The following is a 17,479-nucleotide window of genomic DNA, read 5'->3' on the forward strand; positions in this document are numbered from 1 at the left end:
CGCTTGCGCGCAGGGACGGCCGGAGGCCCGGTGGCCGACGAGTGCGCAGGCGCCGGGGCGGAAGCCCGAAGACCGAAGGGGGAGGTGGGAGGTCTCTCCCGGCGGCCCCGGCGGCCATGTTGGGCGCTCTGGGTCTGAGGCAACCGTGGAAGTGCTAGAGAGGACTCTCGAATGTGCTCGGTAGATGTGGCAAGGAGTGAGGGAAGCGTGCTACTAAATCTCCTGTGACCTGAGTGCAACCACGCAACAATCCTTAAAAAAAAAAAAAAAAAAAAAACACGACGTCCTATAGTCATTTATGAGTTAATCGTCTGGATTTCGGCTTTTGCTAAGTTTCTGAGATTTAAAACTCGGTAAGTCTTTAGTAGCTGGGACTCAACATACACTGAAATTAGATTGGAGAGATTTTTCTTTTTTTTTTTTCATAAGATGTTTTTCATGAGACACAGGGAGCGCGATGCGGGACTTGATCTCCGGACTCCAGGGTCACGCCCGTGGCCCAAGGGAGATGCGCAACCGCCGAGCCCCCCGGGCGACCCTCGTGGTGTTAAATGTTGCAGAAACGAATGGGCAAGAGCTTGGAGACAGGAAATGGGGACCTTTCACAGTTAAGCATTTTGGCATAGAGTCCGTCCTCTGCATGACCTCTAAGAGGGGAAATGGAAGGGCTTGAAGAAAACGTCAGGAAACAACCTGAACAAAATCATCAAACTACACTTGGATAGACTAGTCACTGCCAGTCCTAGCCCCGTGCCCTCCACAATTTTGTGTCTTGCTCACTCGTTCCAAACTTAGTGGAAAATGTAAAAATTATCACTTTTTAAAGATTTATTCATAAGAGAAAGAGGTAGAGACCTTGGTAGAGGGAAAAGCAGGCTCCATGCAGGGAGCCTGATGCTGGACTTGATCCCAGAAGCCTGGGATGGTGATCCCACTCAAAGGCAGACGCTCAACCACTGAACCACCTAGGCGTCCCAAAAACGTATAATATTAACTTACAACCAACCGTAATTTTACTAGCTGTTGCACAGGAGAGCAACATATGTAGCCAGCCCTACACAGATGCACAATTATTGGGTAAAAAGTGATGAGGAATATGTATTTCCAAAATCCTATGGTAGTTTGCATTTCTTAAGCCCCTTCATAAGATTTGAAGATGTTTTAAAACTATTAATACTTAAATCTTTATGGGGGCCAGGGTCACCAAATAGAAGATACATATTTCAGAGGGAGGAATTCATCACTGTTAACTTGTGAAAATCAGGATCTATTTAGCATTTTTCAGTCTTTTTTTTTTTTAATTTTTATTTATTTATGATAGTCACAGAGAGAGAGAGAGAGAGGCAGGCTCCATGCACCGGGAGCCCGACGTGGGATTCGATCCCGGGTCTCCAGGATCGCGCCCTGGGCCAAAGGCAGGCGCCAAACCGCTGCGCCACCCAGGGATCCCGCATTTTTCAGTCTTAAGCAAACCTAAGGAATTCCTGCCTTTGGAGAATAGTAGCTAATCATAGTGAGCTGGTTATTGTGCCAAGCACTGTACATACATTCTCAATGCTAACAATCTAGGAGATGGGCGGGATCCCTGGGTGGCGCAGCGGTTTGGCGCCTGCCTTTGGCCCAGGGCGCGATCCTGGAGACCCGGGATCGAATCCCACGTCGGGCTCCCAGTGCATGGAGCCTGCTTCTCCCTCTGCCTGTGTCTCTGCCTCTCTCTCTCTCTGTGACTATCATAAAAAAAAAAAAAAAAAAAAAATCTAGGAGATGGGAAAAAGGCATCAACTATATTGTGCTTTCACAAGTAGTGAAGGACTGCAGAGAGAAATTTAGAAATCACAATAAGATTACAAGGGTGAAAGATGATGAACGTTGAAAAAAATCTTGTGTATACTACCAAAATTAGTTTTCGAAATGGTTTTAAATTTACTCATACCTAGGCAATTACTAATTTGATATTTACCCAAAATTTCATTTATGAACATTTTTTAAATTTTTTATCCTTTTTTTTTTTTAAATGTATTCATGAGAGACACAGGCAGAGGGAGAAGCAGGCTCCAGATCAGGCCCTGGACTGAAGGCTGCCCTATGAAAATGTTGTGTTCCTAGTGCATACTGTTGGTTTTGAGGTGGCACTGCCCCCCCCCCCATTCATGTTTAGTCTTGACTCCTACTACCTCAGATTGTGACTTATTTGTAGATAGGGCTGTTACAGACCTACTTAAGGTTAAAATGAGGTCACTAGGGTGGGCCCCAATCCAATGACTGATGTCTTTCTTCTTGAAGAGATTACTACACACTCACTGAGGAGATTGTGTAGAAGATGGTCATCTACCAGCCAAAGTGAGACCTTAGTGTAAACAACCCTGCCCACAACTTGATTTTTTTATTTATGAGAGGCAGAGGGAAAAGCAGGCTCCACACAAGGAGCCAGACATGGGACTCCATCCCAGGTCTTTAGTATCAGACCCTGGGCCAAAGGCGGCACTAAACCGCTGAGCCACCCGGGCTGCCCTAGATTTTTTTTTTAAAGGCAATTTATCCTTCTGGAATTTTGCTGCATCATCATATGAGTTGAAATTCTTTTGCTATTTTTCCCCATATACTTTACTGGTTCTCTTAACACAATTTACGGGATAACTTTTCTCTTTATGATTTTGGATTGAACTCCTGTATACTATTCTAGCCATATCTCTTGCACCAATTTAGTATTTGGAGCTTTATAAAATGTTTGCAGCTAATCCCTTTTTCATTATAGCTTTATTTTTATTTATTTTTGAAGATTTTTTTTTTTAATTTCACAGCACAAGCAGGGATAGAGGGAGAAGCAAGCTTCCCACTGAGCAAGGAACCGCATGGGAGGCTGGATCCCAGGACCCTGAGACCATCATCCAAGCTGAAGGCAGACACCTAACCAACTGAGGCACCCAGGCACCCCTTACTGTAGTTTTATTTTTAAGATTTTATTTTGGGGGCATCTGGGTGGCTCTGTTGTTAAATGTCTGCCTTTGGCTAAGTGTGTTTTACCTCCGGTTAATACATGGAACAGACTCAACTGCTAATGTGATGTGTGAACCAGCCAATTCTGTGAGTGGACAGAAAGCAGTGTTATGGATCTTGATCCTCATGATGCCTCTCAAAGGCCCAAGACGGGCGGCCAGTCTTTCTATAAGATCCTTATGGCTATCATTAAACAGACATTATAAGGATGAGCTCTAAAAACTAAAAACTCACCATATTGGTAGCACATAAAAAAAACAAGAGCAGGGTTGTTTTTTTGTTTTGTTTTGTTTTAAGAGCAGGGTTTAGAATTAAAATTGACAGAATGCCAGTCAGTACAAAAACATCTTGGCAATCAGTAAAAGCCTCCTAAGAGTAATGACAAAAACATTCAATGCCATTCAGTTGGGAGAAAAAAAATCAGGTATAAGAAAGTGTCAAAACAAATTTTGGCCCACAAGAGGCTTTAATATGGTCTAGAAATCTAAATGACTAAATTAGAAGGCTGAATCAAAACGTGAGGGCATTAGGGGTGCCTGACTGGCTCGGTAGGTAGAGCATGCAATTCTTAATCTTAGGGTCATGAATTCAATCTCCATGTTGGGCACAGAGCTTATTTTTTAAAAAGTGAAGACATTAATATAATTGGCACATCAGTTTAGTAGAAGGTATAGGTGGTAATAAGAGAATATTACAAGCTAACATCCAAATTATAATTAAGAAAGAAAATATTAGTTAGATCAGCTATCTGTAGAAATGATACAAACCAAGAAATGCTTGGCATCAGTTTTAGTAATACCAAAATCTAATCAAGGTGATGGAGGCAGATCAAAGAATACGGTTTTGATGAGATCAATGATATATATCTATATATTTATAGATATATAAATGATGAGGCCTGATTAGGTGAGAGCCTTATGGTGGAGATAAATATTAAGAGAATAGCTTCTGTTTACTCACTACAGAACACTTATCAGATGCCAGAAGCTTTACATTGTTTCATTAGTCCTCACAGTCTTATGAAGGGGATGAGTCTTTAGGGATGAGAAAATCTGGGAGATGGTAACCTGCCTAAAGTTACTAGTAGGAGGTAGAGCTGTGATTCAAACACAATCCAGGACTCTACAACTGGTGCTCTTAGCCAATTAGTTGCATTTTTCAAACAGATCACCTGTAGAATTCTGTCCTACAATACTGTATATGATAGCTTTAAAAAAGTTCCATGGAAAAAGGAATTGGGAAATTGAGTGCTTACTCTACTCTAGGACTTCTCTGAGCCTTTACTGTAATCTAAAGACCACAGAAAATAGCAAATGGATTGGCTGGCTGGCTTTTCTAGATCATCTCTATCTTGTCCTTACTCTGACTGCACAAAGTGAATAATTAATGGAAAAGACTACCTCTAGGACGTGGACTAGATATGGCAGGAATATGCATAGTGCTTAAAAATGCCAGGATTTGGGCAGCCCAGGTGGCTCAGCAGTTTAGCGCCGCCTTCAGCCAGGGGCCTGATCCTGGAGACCTGGGATCCAGTCCCACGTCGGGCTCCCTGCATGGAGCCTGCTTCTCCTTCTGTCTGTGTCTCTGCCTTTCATGAATAAGTAAATAAAATCTTAAAAAAAAAAAAATGAATGCCTATATGTAACCAAAAATTAGAAGAGTTTTTTGGAAAATTAAACTTAAATAAGATCTTAGCTATAAACAAGCAGAAGGATGATGTAATCTTTTGACATAATTAAAACTGGGTAAACCACAATAGGTGTGTTCCTTAAATAGTCTGCCAAATATTTTTCTAGGTCTATTATAGCTATTGTGCAAATGGATTGGCATGAATAGTTATATCCTTAATGTGTACGTCATTAAGAGGCCGGTAGGTCTTCTCATTTACTGGTAACTTCTCCAATTCATCTAGAGTTTCTAGACCATCTATTACCCTGAAAGAGAAATATAAATGTTTGAAAATTTCCATAGATTGAAACATAATATCCAAATACCAAATAGCAATTACAGTTTCCTTAATTAAGAAAAAGAAAAAAGAAAAAAGAACCATGTCTCATAGTTCTTTGCATTCCCTAGTTGAATATGCAATAAAATACAGATTTGTTTTTCTACCATGGATATAAGCCAAAATTCAGAAACAAAAATTCATTTTTATGGACTTTAGACAATAGCAGTGACTAGGAATATTACCACCAAAGTATTCCCACAGCATAGCTACAAATGGGTCTAATATAACCAGTCATAAGATTTTCTTTACTAGAGGAAACTCAGAGAAAGTATGTAATGGTGACACTGTTATTAATTAGTATTGCCCTATACTAAAGATCCTGAAGTGGGTGGCCATTTTGCACTTTATTTAAATATGGTGTTTTTACTTTTTGCATCTAGGCAACAACAAAAAGCACTAATAATAAAAGAAGGAAAGATGGGAACTTAAGCCCATTTCCAGGAAGCGTATTTCCACGTCACAAATATAAGAAAATATAGAGAGCTATCCTTCTGGCAAATGGTCTAAAACATTTGCTAAGGAAAGGTGGATTTATTTATATATTTATTTATTTTGGAGAGAGCAAGTAAGAGAGAGAGCACACAAATGGGGAGGGGGGAAGAGGAAAGGGAGAGAGGATCTTGAGCAGACTCCTTGCTGAGCAGGGCATCTGATGTGGGGCTCAAACCCAGGACCCTGAGATCATGATCTGAGTGAAATCAAGAGTCAGACACTATGGACTGAGCCACTGAGATGCCCCAGGTGGCTTTAGGTTATATCTCTTAGTGCAACTCTAATCAATTTCCAAGACTTACAGCATAACTTACAAAGATAACAGATTTACATTTTATTTTGCATTTCTACCAACCTTTTGAATTTACTCCCAAATGTAGAACCAAATATTTTTTTAAGATTTGATTTATTTGAGAGAGAGAAAGAGAGCATAAGCATAGGGAGCAACAGACTCCCTGCTAAGTAGGGAGCCTGACATGGGGCTTAATCCTAGGACTCTGCGATCATGATTTGAGCCAAAGGCAGATGCTTAACAGACTGATCCACCCATGTGCCCCCTCACTAAGGTCCTTAAATTTTGAGTTTCAAAAGCTTCCTCACCTTTTGGGTCAGAGAAACAGGACATAGGAAACAGATCTCAAGCAAAAAGGGCATGTAGAATTGAGTCAAGTTAGTCAAGTGTTTGGGACATGGGCACCTTTGAGAACAAATGGAAAGCTACATGCCATCTTCCAAAAAAGTATGTGTGTATACACAGAACACATAACTTCAAGGAATTAAGAAACCTACAGTTAAGAATCTTTGTTCTTAACTCTCTAGTTGTCACAAATCTAGTGATATAAATCCTGGTAGTTAATGATCAATGATTCTGGGTTAAAGGAGAAAACAAAAGGAAGGGAACCTGAATTATCTACATCCAGGCAATTACTACTAAGGCTGTAATATTTCACTAATTTCATTGATTATTAATCTGTAAATTAGACATTTATATAGAATGAAAACTAAGAGTTGTTGAGTCTTCGATTTTTTAAAAAATTTTACACAGGCCCATTTATTTCCATTTTTTAAAAAAGATTTTACTTATTTGAGAGAGAGAGAGGGAGCATGAGTGAAGCGAAGGGCAGTGGAGAAACAGACTCCTTGTTGAGCAGGGAGCCTGACTCAGGGCTTAATCCCAGGTCCATGGGACCACGACCCGGGTCAAAGGCAGACACCCAACCAGCTGAGCCAACCAGGCACCCTGAGTCTTCTAGTTTATCTAACTTGGCATCCAAACTGTTAAAAGAAACCCTACAACTGTGCCTTGGTTTATTGAACACAGTAAATGTTTGTTGAATGAACATTTGACAGGTTGACATTTTGCTGATTTATAAAAGCAATTCCCAGGCATGGTGCTAATAGTGGATATTCTGGCACAGTCTGCTGAACAACTACCTAGAATCCAGTCTCCCGGCTTCTTCCTCATAGAATCTTGATTTTATTGAGACTGGCAATGTGTTTCTGAAAAACATTTCCTACCCTCCCTTGTAGGTAATGAAGTCCACAATGTTAAGTTCTGGGTCTTCTAGGAAAGCTATTTAAGAAGGGGCCGACTTGTGGAGCTTACTTAAAAAAACAAAACAAAACCAAAAAACATATAAATAGGGACACCTGGGTGGCTCAGTGATTGAGCGGCTGCCTTCGGCTCAGGGCATGATCCTGGAGTCCAGGGATCGAGTCCCTCATCGGGCTCCTTGCATGGAGCCTGCTTTTCCCTCTGCCTGTGTCTCTGCCTCTCTCTCTGTGTCTCTCATGAATAAATAAAATCTTAAAACACACACAAAAACATATAAAGTAAAACTTAAAAAAAAGGGACTGACTCAGCTGGCAAGCCCCTTTTGCCCTTCCTCCTCCTTTCTGCCTGGAACACATGTTCTGACTGGAGCTATGCTGCCCATGTTATGACCATGAGGTGAGCATGAGGATGGAAGAGAAAGGTGGTTGAGGAGAAAGAGGCGCCTAGAACACTGGTGACAGAAGGGAACCACCGTCTTAGCCCATCTTGTTAAGGCCCCTATTTTTCAGATCTGTTCATTCCTGCAAAATGTTATTCATAAAAAATACAGTACTGTTAATTTGCATAACAGTCCAAAAAAAAGGGAAAAGTATTTGCTCCTATTTTACGAAATAAAGAAATTAAGGCTCGAAGAGGTTATACGTTCCTAAGGTCACAGGGCTGGTAAGTGGTGGGCTTACCAGGTGTATTTAGCTTTCATACTGCTCTTTCAATATTATGCTATCATAGTCTCTCATATGCAGCCCTTGCATTGAAATTCCAAAGAAAACTATAACCAAAATACTCACTTTCCAAATACCGTATATTTCATGTCCAAATGTGGCTGCTTGCCATAGGTGATGAAGAACTGAGATCCATTGGTGTTTGGGCCATTATTAGCCATTGATACAACACCCCTAACATTGTGCTGTGAAAGACAGACCAAAATATTTAATTGTGTGGGTTTTTTTAAATTTTATTTATTTATTCATGAGAGACACACAGAGAGAGAGAGGCAGAGACAAAGGCAGAGGGAGAAGCAGGCTCCATGCAGGGAGCCTGACGTGGGACTCGATCCCGGGTCTCCAGGATCACGCCATGGGCTGAAGGTGGTGCTAAACTGCTGAGCCACCCGGGCTGCCCTTAATTGTGTTTTTATGTAAGTATTCCAAATATAGGACTGAGACAAGATCTGTACTTTTTAAGGGACCAAGAAAACATTTAATTAGCTTCTATTAAGGCTAATCCAAATGTTCAGTTTCTGTATGATCTGTATTTCTAACACTTGTATGTGAATTGTGTACATATCAAATCATATGCCCCAGTTAATTGCATTTTCACTTTGGAGGAGTACAGCCACAGACATTTTTAGCTAAACCAAGGCATAAGAGAAGTCTTTACATCATATTAGGGAACAGTGTGCTGGCATGAAACAATCAGGAAGAGAACAAAACCAAAATCCCCATAATCTCTTCACACGTACACTGGCCTCTGGCTAGTTGCTTTATCTGTAAAACAAGGGAGGGAGGTTGGACTAGTTCAGGGGTTTTATCCATAATTCAAATGCTCACCTGGGTCAGCAGATAATAAATGGGTTATTTGGACAGAATGTAGGAGTGATGGAGTCTGGCAAAAGGAATAGTATATCTCTTGCCTAAATAGTACTAAAACATTTTTTTAGACCACGGCCACAGAGAATGTATCTGTGGATCTTCCACCCAAGGGCAGGCAGCTCATAAACCAGGACCGGATGATGTAAGGGAAGGTCTCCTATTGCTCTAATACTCATGATACTATTTGTTATACAAGGGACTGTATATAAGAATTATAAGGACATTATTGAGAAGATTGAAGACATGACAAAACTGTGCTATAAGGAGGCGCCGCAATATAAAATATATCATAAATAACTAGTGATTACTCTCTTTTTTTTTAATTTTTTTAATTTATTTTTATTATTACTATTTTTGCAATGAAACTTTCTTTTTTTTTTTTTAATTTTATTTATTTATTCATGATAGTCACACAGAGAGAGACAGAGAGGCAGAGACACAGGCAGAGGGAGAAGCAGGCTCCATGCAGGGAGCCCGACGTGGGATTCGATCCCGGGTCTCCAGGATCGCGCCCCAGGCCAAAGGCAGGCGCCAAACCGCTGCGCCATCCAGGGATCCCTGATTACTCTCTCTTAAGCTATTCATCAGCAGACACTAATGAGAAAGCAATAGAAATCTAGCTACATCAAGATATTAAAGCTTTATTTTCTTCTCAAAAGGTGACTCAAATGTTACATTTAACTTATAACTTAATAAAATATTCATTAACCTATTTCTAAGATGTAAGAATTCCAACTTACTTGGATTCTCTGGGTGGCTCAGCAGTTTAGCGTCTGCCTTCGGCCCAGGACATGATTCTGGAGTCCCGGGATCTAGTCCCGCATCAGGCTCCCAGCATGGAGCCTGCTTCTCCCTCTGCCTGTGTCTCTGCCTCTTGTTCTGCTTCTCTCATGAATAAATAAAATCTTAAAAAAAAAAAAAAAAAAAAAGAATTCCAACTTACCAAACTATTGCATGTGCCTATGTACTCGTCATCTCTTACCTCAACCTCTCCCAAGGAAAAAAAAAAAAACCACCATTTTACTATCTTTATACATGCCTAAACAATAGATTGTTCTCTTCCGGTTGTTTCTGAGCTCTCTAAAATAGTATCATACTATTTGTAGTCTTCTGGTAAATGCTTTTTATACCATCATTATGTTTCTAAGACTTACACATAAATGTGTAGCAGTAATTGTGATTTTTTTTTTAAAGATTTTATTTATTTATTCATGGAGACACACAGAGGCAGAGACGTAGGCAGAGGGAGAAGCAGGCTCCATGCAGAGAGCCCCATGTGGGACTCGATCCTGGGACTCCGGGATCACACCCTGGGCTGAAGGTTGGTGCTCAACCGCTGAGCCACCCAGGCGTCCAGTTGTGATTTTTTTATTGCTGGATAATAATCAACCACTGAATATACTCTATTTGTCCATGTTATGATCAATGGATATTTGGGTTGTTTTTAGATTTTGCTATTAAAATAGCACCCTAGGAACACTCCTGTACTGATTCCTAATGCATATGTACAAGAGTTTCTATAAGGTAAACATTTGGGAATGGAATTGCTGGGTCAGAGTATGTGAATATTCAATACACACCCAACTCTGGTATATAAAGATGATAGTTCTTAAGACTTTAGGAATCATTAGAGAACCTTAAAATATAATCTAGGTTCTAATCAGTTTTATTCTTTTTTTCTATATTAAGGGGTATAAGGCCTTAATATTTCCTATTTTTAAAACTCCACAGATGAGTCTATAATAGCCAGTGTTGAAAATCACTGGTATAGGATGGTGAATTAGTGTTACTGAAGCAGTTATTAATTAATACCTAAAGTTGCTTTGTTTGTAATTCAGGAAAAGGATGACTTATAAACAATTTATCACCTCCCAGCCCCAACTCCTATAACAAAAGTAATGTTTCCTCATGAAGGAAACAAAAAGAAAAAATAAATTACTCCTAGTCCCATCATCCAGACTTAAACACTGCAATGAATTTTCAGAATTTTCTTGGAGATATATATATATATATATATATTTTTTTTTTTTTTAAAGATTTTATTTATTTATTCATGACAGACACAAAGACGCAGAGGTATAAGGCAGAGGCAGAAGGAAGCTCCCTGTAGGGAGCCTGATGCAAAGCTTGATCCTAGGACCCCGGGATGATGACCTGAACCAACGGCAGATGCTCAACCACTGAGTCACCCAGGTATCCCTCTTGGATATATCTTAATGTGACTGAAATACGATGTACTAAATCACATATTTTAGGGGCACCTGGGTGGCTCAGTTGGTTAAGAGTCTGCCCTCGGCTCAGGTCATGCGGGGAGCCTGCTTCTCCTTGCGCCGCAGCTCCCCTTGCTGTGCACTCGCCTCTCTCTCGCTCCCTCTCTCAAAAAAAGAAAAAAAAATATATTACATGTTCTTATTGAGGAGAATTTATCTCTTTTTTAAAAATTTCTAAAGTTATCATTCTATGCAGATACAAAGTTTATAAGATCACATGATAATTGTCAGCAGATGTCATCTCTGGGAAGTAGAACTGATTTAATTTTAAATTTTAATAAAAAAATTTTTTTAAATAGGCATGTGTTAGTTTTTTATTTAAAAACAAAGGTTCTTGGAGTGCCTGGCTCAGTTGGCAGAGCAGGCAATTCTTTATTCTGAGATTGTAAGTTTGAGCCCCTTTTAGGTATAGAGATTACTTAAAAATAAAATCTTAAAAAATATATATATTTGTTTTTTAAAAAAATAAAATCTTTTAAAAATAGGAAATTTGAAAAAATGTTCTTTAGAAAGTTTGAAAAATAGAGAAAAAAATATGAAAAGAAAAAAAAAGGAAACAAAAATCTCTAATTTTACTATGCTATGCACTTCTCTTTAACCTAGCTGGGATTTACCACAGAAATTAAGTTAACTCAGGAATATTCAAACATCTAACAGATGATAATAAAAATTGGATATTTACCATGTGCAGTATTGCAACCAGGAGGTCTCATGGTCTTTCTTGCCTATCCTCAAAAAAGGCTAGTAATTCATGTCATTCAACATAAATTTTATAGTGAGACATTAAGCCCTTTTGGTACATCACTGATTAATAAACATTTCAGGCTGGACCCAAAGAAAAGCTCACTTAATGTCAAGATCCATGTGATTGCGAGATTCCAGAATATTTTTTAGGTAAGAAATGTCATTTATATTTATATTTTCTCCCTGACATTTATCAAGTGTACTAAAACTACAAAAAAAGCATGTTTGTATACTAATGACATTACCTTGTGTTACTACAACATATGTATTAAAGTTTTCAAGTGTAAACAAGGCATGAGAAGATAGATTTTGAAGCACTCGAGATATACCTTAAGATATTCACTATATTCATCCTCAAATTTCTTGCCCCAGATACTGTTACCTCCTCTTCCGGTACCTATATTATGAGACAGACAAATAAAAAAAGTATCTAATTAAAAAAAAAAGGGGGGGGGGAGTATCTAATGTTGAAAAAGTTTCATTTTCTAAAACATAAGGGCTATTTTATAACTCTTTAAATTTGCAATGTCCTCTTCTCAAAATTCCACTTTATAGAGCAGAAAAATAAAGTATCTCTACAAAAAACAAATCCCCTCACTATCAGTATTGTTCATATTTTGTTTTATTCATTTTTTTTTTTAATTTTTATTTTTTATGATAGTCACACACAGAGAGAGGCAGAGACACAGGCAGAGGGAGAAGCAGGCTCCATGCACCAGGAGCCCAACGTGGGATTCGATCCCAGGTCTCCAGGATCGCGCCCTAGGCCAAAGGCAGGCGCCAAACTGCTGAGCCACCCAGGGATCCCTGTTTTATTTATTTTAAAGAGAGTGCAAACACATGAAATGAGAGGAGTACAAAGAAAGAACCTGCTCAACGTAAGGTCCGATGCAGGGATTAATCTCACAACCTTGAGATAACGACTCAAGCTGCAACCAAGAGTCCAACACTCAGTTGACTGAGCCGCTAGGCACCCCGTTCATATTTTATTTTAAAACTAGATGCAATAAATAAATAAATGAATAAATAAATAAAACTAGATGCCAGTAACTTCTACTTAAAATTTTTCTTTTTTTTTTTAAAGATTTTATTTATTTATTCATAGAGACAGAGAGATAGAGGCAGAGAAAGAAGCAGACATCATACAGAGCCTGACGTGGAACTCGATCCAGGGTCTCCAGGATCACGCCCTGGGCTGCAGGGCGCTAAACCGCTGCGCCACCGGGGCTGCCTTTTTTTTTTTTTTTTTTTTTTTTTTAAGATTTAATTTATTTATTTATGAGAGACACACAGAGAGAGAAGCAGAGACACAGTCAGAGGGAAAAGCAGGCTCCAATGCAGGGGAGCCCAACATGGGACTCAATCCCGGGTCTCCAGGATCAGGCCCTGGGCTGAAGGCGGCGCTAAACTGGTGAGCCACCTGGGCTGCCCTAAAAATTTATTGTTGTGGTAAAGTAGCCAGGTTATAAAAACTCTATGTGCTTATATTTTTGTTTTATTTTATAAAAATTAATTTTATTTATTAAAAATTAAATTTTCACGTACACATTTTTTTTCTAAGTAGGTTCTAGGCCCAGTGGTGCTTGCTTGAACTCACCAGCTTGAGATCAAGACCTGGGCTGAAATCAATAGTCAGATGCTTAAACTGAGTCACATAGGTATTCCAAAAAATATTTTTAATTTGAGTATAGTTGACATACAATGTTACATTATATTTTTCTGTTCTTTGTTTACCCTCTTTTTCACACTATATACCCAATTCTCTAGATATTAATAGAATTAACTTACCTGTCGGATCTCCTGTTTGAACCATGAAACCCTTGATATTTCTATGAAATATACAGCCATTGTAGTAATTACTGGCACAAAGAGCCAAGAAATTCTGAAAAGAGAGAAAGTAATGATTGGGAAATGATATAGCAAAAATACACTTACACATATATACATATTTTTTTAAAGATTTTATTTATTCATGAGACACACAGAGACAGGCAGAGACATTAGGCAGAGGGAGAAGCAGGCTCCCTCTTGGGAGCCCGACAAGGGACTCTATCCCAGGACCCCAAGATCATGACCTGAGCCAAAGGTAGGCGCTCAACCACTGAGCCACACAGGTACCCCCCAACCCCTCTATGTTTAGAGAAAAATTATCTGCTCTTTCTTTGATCCACCTTTAATATCAAAGGTAAGTGGAAATTAGGCCAGAAATTATGATGGCTAGTTTTTCCTGACAATGGTTTTATATACAAGCTTTTATTTTTTTTTTTTTTAGGTTAGATGATTTAATTCCAAAATGGTTATCCTGCTGCATTAACTCATTTTTTTTTAAGATTTTATTTATTTATTCATGAGAGGCAGAGACAGAGGCAGAGGGAGAAGCAGGCTTCATGCAGAGAGCCTGATGTGGGACTCGATCCTGGGTCTCCAGGATCATGTCCTGGGCTGAAGGCGGGGCCAAACCACCAAGCCACCGGGGCTGCCCATTAACTCATTTTTTATATGGACATAATGGTACTCACCTCACAAGTTTTGGGTGTCCTCTCACAGAATACTTCAATTTTAATATCACCTACATCTGTATGCAGTGTCACTGACTAAAAAAGAGAAAAAAAAAATAGAACAAATTAGATTTCTTTGTGACTTTATGTGCTATATTATTCTCAAACTAGATTAAAGATGACAGCCTGAATTAAAACACAAAAAGAAATGCCATTTCAGAGATGGTATGTCTACACACCTGAGAGTAAGGTGTACTTCTTCAAAATTTATTTCAACAGTAGAAAAAAACTCCAGAAAATAAATATAAATGTTAATGTAAAATGGTACCTATCATAAAAATTTAACAGTAGGGCAGCCCCGGTGGCGCAGCAGTTTAGCGCTGCCTGCAGCCCAGGGTGTGATTCTGGAGACCCTGGATCGAGTCCCATGTCAGGCTCCCTGCATGGAGCCTGCATCTCCCTCTGCCTGTGTCTCTGCCTCTCTCTCTTTTTGTGTCTCTCATGAATAAATAAATAAAATCTTTAAAAAAAAAAATTAACAGTAAATATACTGTGATGGAAATACTTATTTTAAGTGTGAATTTGTCATCAATAAAAATGAAAACAATGGTTATATTAGTATTACTGATTTAAATGGCAATTCACCAACATCATTAATATATATTGAAAAAGAGTAAGAAAATGACTTTTCAAAACAGAGTCTCCACCATTTATTTCCCTATGTAATTTGAGAGTGTTAAAAACGATTCTTCACTGAAGACAACAATCTTAAATGTGCAGAGGTAATCATATTACTCCTTGCTTGCTTTTTGTTTCTCTGATGTTCGAGTAACCTGCATATTCCTTTTGTTATCCCATTGTGGGGTCAGGGGTTATTCTGAGGCTTCCTTTTTCCTTTCTCCTCTTCCAGTAGTATCTGATGTAGGAAAAGACGTTAGGGTTGGAAACTGACAGCCAAGAAAGAATTCTTGAGGTGCCTTTGGTGCAAAAAGGTGATTTTATTAAAGCGTGGGGACAGGACTCACGGGCAGAAAGAGCTGCACTGGGGTCACAGCGAGTGGCCCATTATATACTCTCAAGTTGGGAGGGGTGTAGGGAGAGCATAAATCTCTAAGGAATTCTGGAAGCAAGGTTTCCAGGACCTTGGTGGTGGTGGGGTGATAGCTATTGTTGGGCAAAGATCCTTCAGATATGTATCAGTGGGCCATATGCTTGGGGGATGATTGCCAACAGGTATCTTGGGGGAGATAAGGGAATTTATTTCTTTTATTTGAGAAAGCACAAGCGGGGGAGAGTTAGAGGAAGAAGCAGGTTCCCCGCTGAGCAGGGAGCCCAATGTGGGGGCTCAATCCCAGGACCCTAAGAGCATGACCTGAGCCGAAGGCAGACACTCAACTGTCTGAGCCACCCAGGTGCCCCGAGATAAGGAAATTCCTAAAGGAATTTTTATATGTTAAAGTAGATTTACAGCATCGTGGGAGTTGGGGTAAGACTGCCTCTTGCCCTTAGCAAGGTATTGACATTGAGGCAGTTAAGTCCCTAGAGGAGCGTCACTCTGCCTGTTTCAAGGACTTGTCAATGGGCTGTAGGTGGTAAGGAAATTTAATAATTTGTCTTCTGCCTCTGTTTCCCACATCAGAATCTAGCAGTCGGAATATGGTCAAGCTGACAAGGGCAAGAGTGTGTGAGTTGGGGTAGGGTGGGAGGAAACAGGGTAGTATTCTCATTGCTTTTCTTCTATTTCAAGCTCTAGTTGCCTACCTTAGATCCAGAACAAAAGGATCCAATCAAAATTATCACACCTGGGTATACTCTGCAACTCCTTTCCATTATATGCTGTAATAAATCTTTTTCTTTAAAAAAGTTAAATTCTGTGCATTTGAAGTGAAACCACTGAAGAATTTATTTTTTTAATTAATTAATTAATTAATTAATTTATTTATTTATTTATATTTTTTTCCACTGAAGAATTTAAAAGTAATTTTGCTTCGGGTTTTGTTTAGCCATCATACCAGTTTTATTTTCCTTGACTGAATTTCTAAAAATTATCTATAATGAAAGACAACAAGAATTGAATCAAACTTACCATTTTTCTTCTTGATGTGAGTTTCAGGAAGTACTATTGTTCAATTTCTCAGTCTCACCAAGAGAAGTTAGAAAACGTGTCTCTATTCCCAAAAGAGAAAATTAAGTTCGTTTTCCTCTCTTAACTCACACATGCTCATTTCTACCCCATATTTAAAAGAAAAAGTCTGGAACAGCACCCCCCAAGTAATAAAAGTCTAGTGATGGAAATGATGAGAACCTATCGATCTCCTACTTCCCCTGTTCACTTCTTCTTCACTCCCTGCAAGTCCTCCAAGTCGCGTACATTTCCGCCTTGGGGTCCAGGCGCTGGGTGCTCTCTTTGTCTGGAGCCCTTACACCCAGACGTCTGGCCGCTTATTTTCCTCGAGTCCAAGTCTCTGCTCAGAAGTCAGTTCCTATTGGCCTTATAACTCTCCTTAAAACTGCCTTCAGGGAGCCCTGGGTGGCGCAGAGGTTTGGCGCCTGCCTTTGGCCCAGGGCGCGATCCTGGAGACCCGGGATCGAATCCCACGTCGGGCTCCCTGCATGGAGCCTGCTTCTCCCTCTGCCTGTGTCTCTGCTTCTCTCTCTGTGTGTGACTATCATAAAAAAAAAAAAAAAAAAAAAATTGCCTTCACTTTAGTACCTGCCCGATTATCTTTTCCCATAGCACTGACCAATAATACGCTATATATTTTTCTAAAGAAGTCTGTTCCAATACTACCCTCCCGTCCAGAATGCTCACTGGATGGAACAGCCCAAGCACCAGAACAGAGCCTAGCAAGGGTCTCTCTCAGTAAGTGAATGAGAGAATGGGGGATGTGACGGACCACTTCCGTTAGCACACCTGTTGTGGCAACCGAGACGATGCCCTTGCATTTACCCACGTTTCGAAATTAGGGTCTTCGGGCTACCGCAGGCCGAGCGCGGGGCCCGTTAGAACGCTCCTCACCTGCTCGCCTTTTACCTCCCGCTCCCTATTTCAAACCAAAGTGACTAGAACTTACGAAGGCAATGGAATTTACCCTCACCTGGTACGCTTTTGACAGGGAGAGGGGGCTCGCTTCATAACCCTACAAGCACGCGAAACGCAAAGCGGAACTAAGGCGGGCAACACCGGCGAGCGGCTTGAGGTCACTTCCGCCCGGCTCCTCCTCAGCCCGTCCGGCCACGCCTGGAGGCCCTGCGCAGGACCGGAAGTGGCGAGTGCGGGCCTCGCGTGGCGCCCCGCCGTCATTGCGCGCTGTGGAGGTTGT

General features: G+C 40.0%; 2 protein-coding genes and 1 long non-coding RNA gene across 6 annotated transcripts in view; 2 read left to right on the forward strand and 1 right to left on the reverse strand.

Annotated features, from left to right (window-relative positions):
• The first annotated feature begins 4 nt into the window (after positions 1-4).
• On the forward strand, positions 5-12,373 carry LOC119867934. Its single transcript, XR_005385223.1, has 3 exons — positions 5-353; positions 11,739-11,808; positions 12,320-12,373. It is a non-coding gene; the product is annotated as an uncharacterized LOC119867934 (long non-coding RNA).
• On the reverse strand, positions 1,900-17,409 carry PPIL3 (peptidylprolyl isomerase like 3). Of its 4 annotated transcripts, none has more exons than XM_038585320.1 (7): positions 17,255-17,409; positions 16,243-16,324; positions 14,178-14,252; positions 13,447-13,540; positions 11,988-12,055; positions 7,841-7,959; positions 1,900-4,931 (listed from the first exon to the last, which is right to left on the reverse strand). In XM_038585320.1, exons 2-7 carry the CDS (start codon positions 16,243-16,245, stop codon positions 4,805-4,807), a joined length of 486 nt encoding a protein of 161 aa, XP_038441248.1. In that variant the 5' UTR covers positions 16,246-16,324; positions 17,255-17,409; the 3' UTR covers positions 1,900-4,804. The 4 variants fall into 4 exon arrangements, with proteins under 4 accessions (XP_038441248.1, XP_038441249.1, XP_038441250.1 ...); XM_038585321.1 differs by lacking the exon at positions 17,255-17,409 and adding an exon at positions 16,528-16,811; XM_038585322.1 differs by lacking the exon at positions 14,178-14,252.
• The window catches only part of NIF3L1 (NGG1 interacting factor 3 like 1), a 42,370-nt gene continuing 42,257 nt past the window's right edge, over positions 17,367-17,479 (forward strand). Inside the window, exon 1 of the mRNA XM_038585312.1 lies at positions 17,367-17,474. The gene's annotated coding sequence lies outside the window, so the exon portion shown is untranslated. The remainder of the gene's footprint in view (positions 17,475-17,479) is intronic.

Source organism: Canis lupus, chromosome 37 (genome assembly GCF_011100685.1).
Source record: "Canis lupus familiaris isolate Mischka breed German Shepherd chromosome 37, alternate assembly UU_Cfam_GSD_1.0, whole genome shotgun sequence".
NCBI lineage: Eukaryota > Metazoa > Chordata > Mammalia > Carnivora > Canidae > Canis > Canis lupus.

What these genes read in the sequence shown, in the direction of transcription:
- PPIL3 (XM_038585320.1), bottom strand. An exon ending in GGACACCCAAAACTTGTGAG is followed by an intron (nt 13,541 to 14,177) that starts GTGAGTACCATT and finishes CTCTCTTTTCAG; the next exon opens with AATTTCTTGGCTCTTTGTGC. An exon ending in AATATAGTGAATATCTTAAG is followed by an intron (nt 7,960 to 11,987) that starts GTATATCTCGAG and finishes TGTCTTTCACAG; the next exon opens with CACAATGTTAGGGGTGTTGT.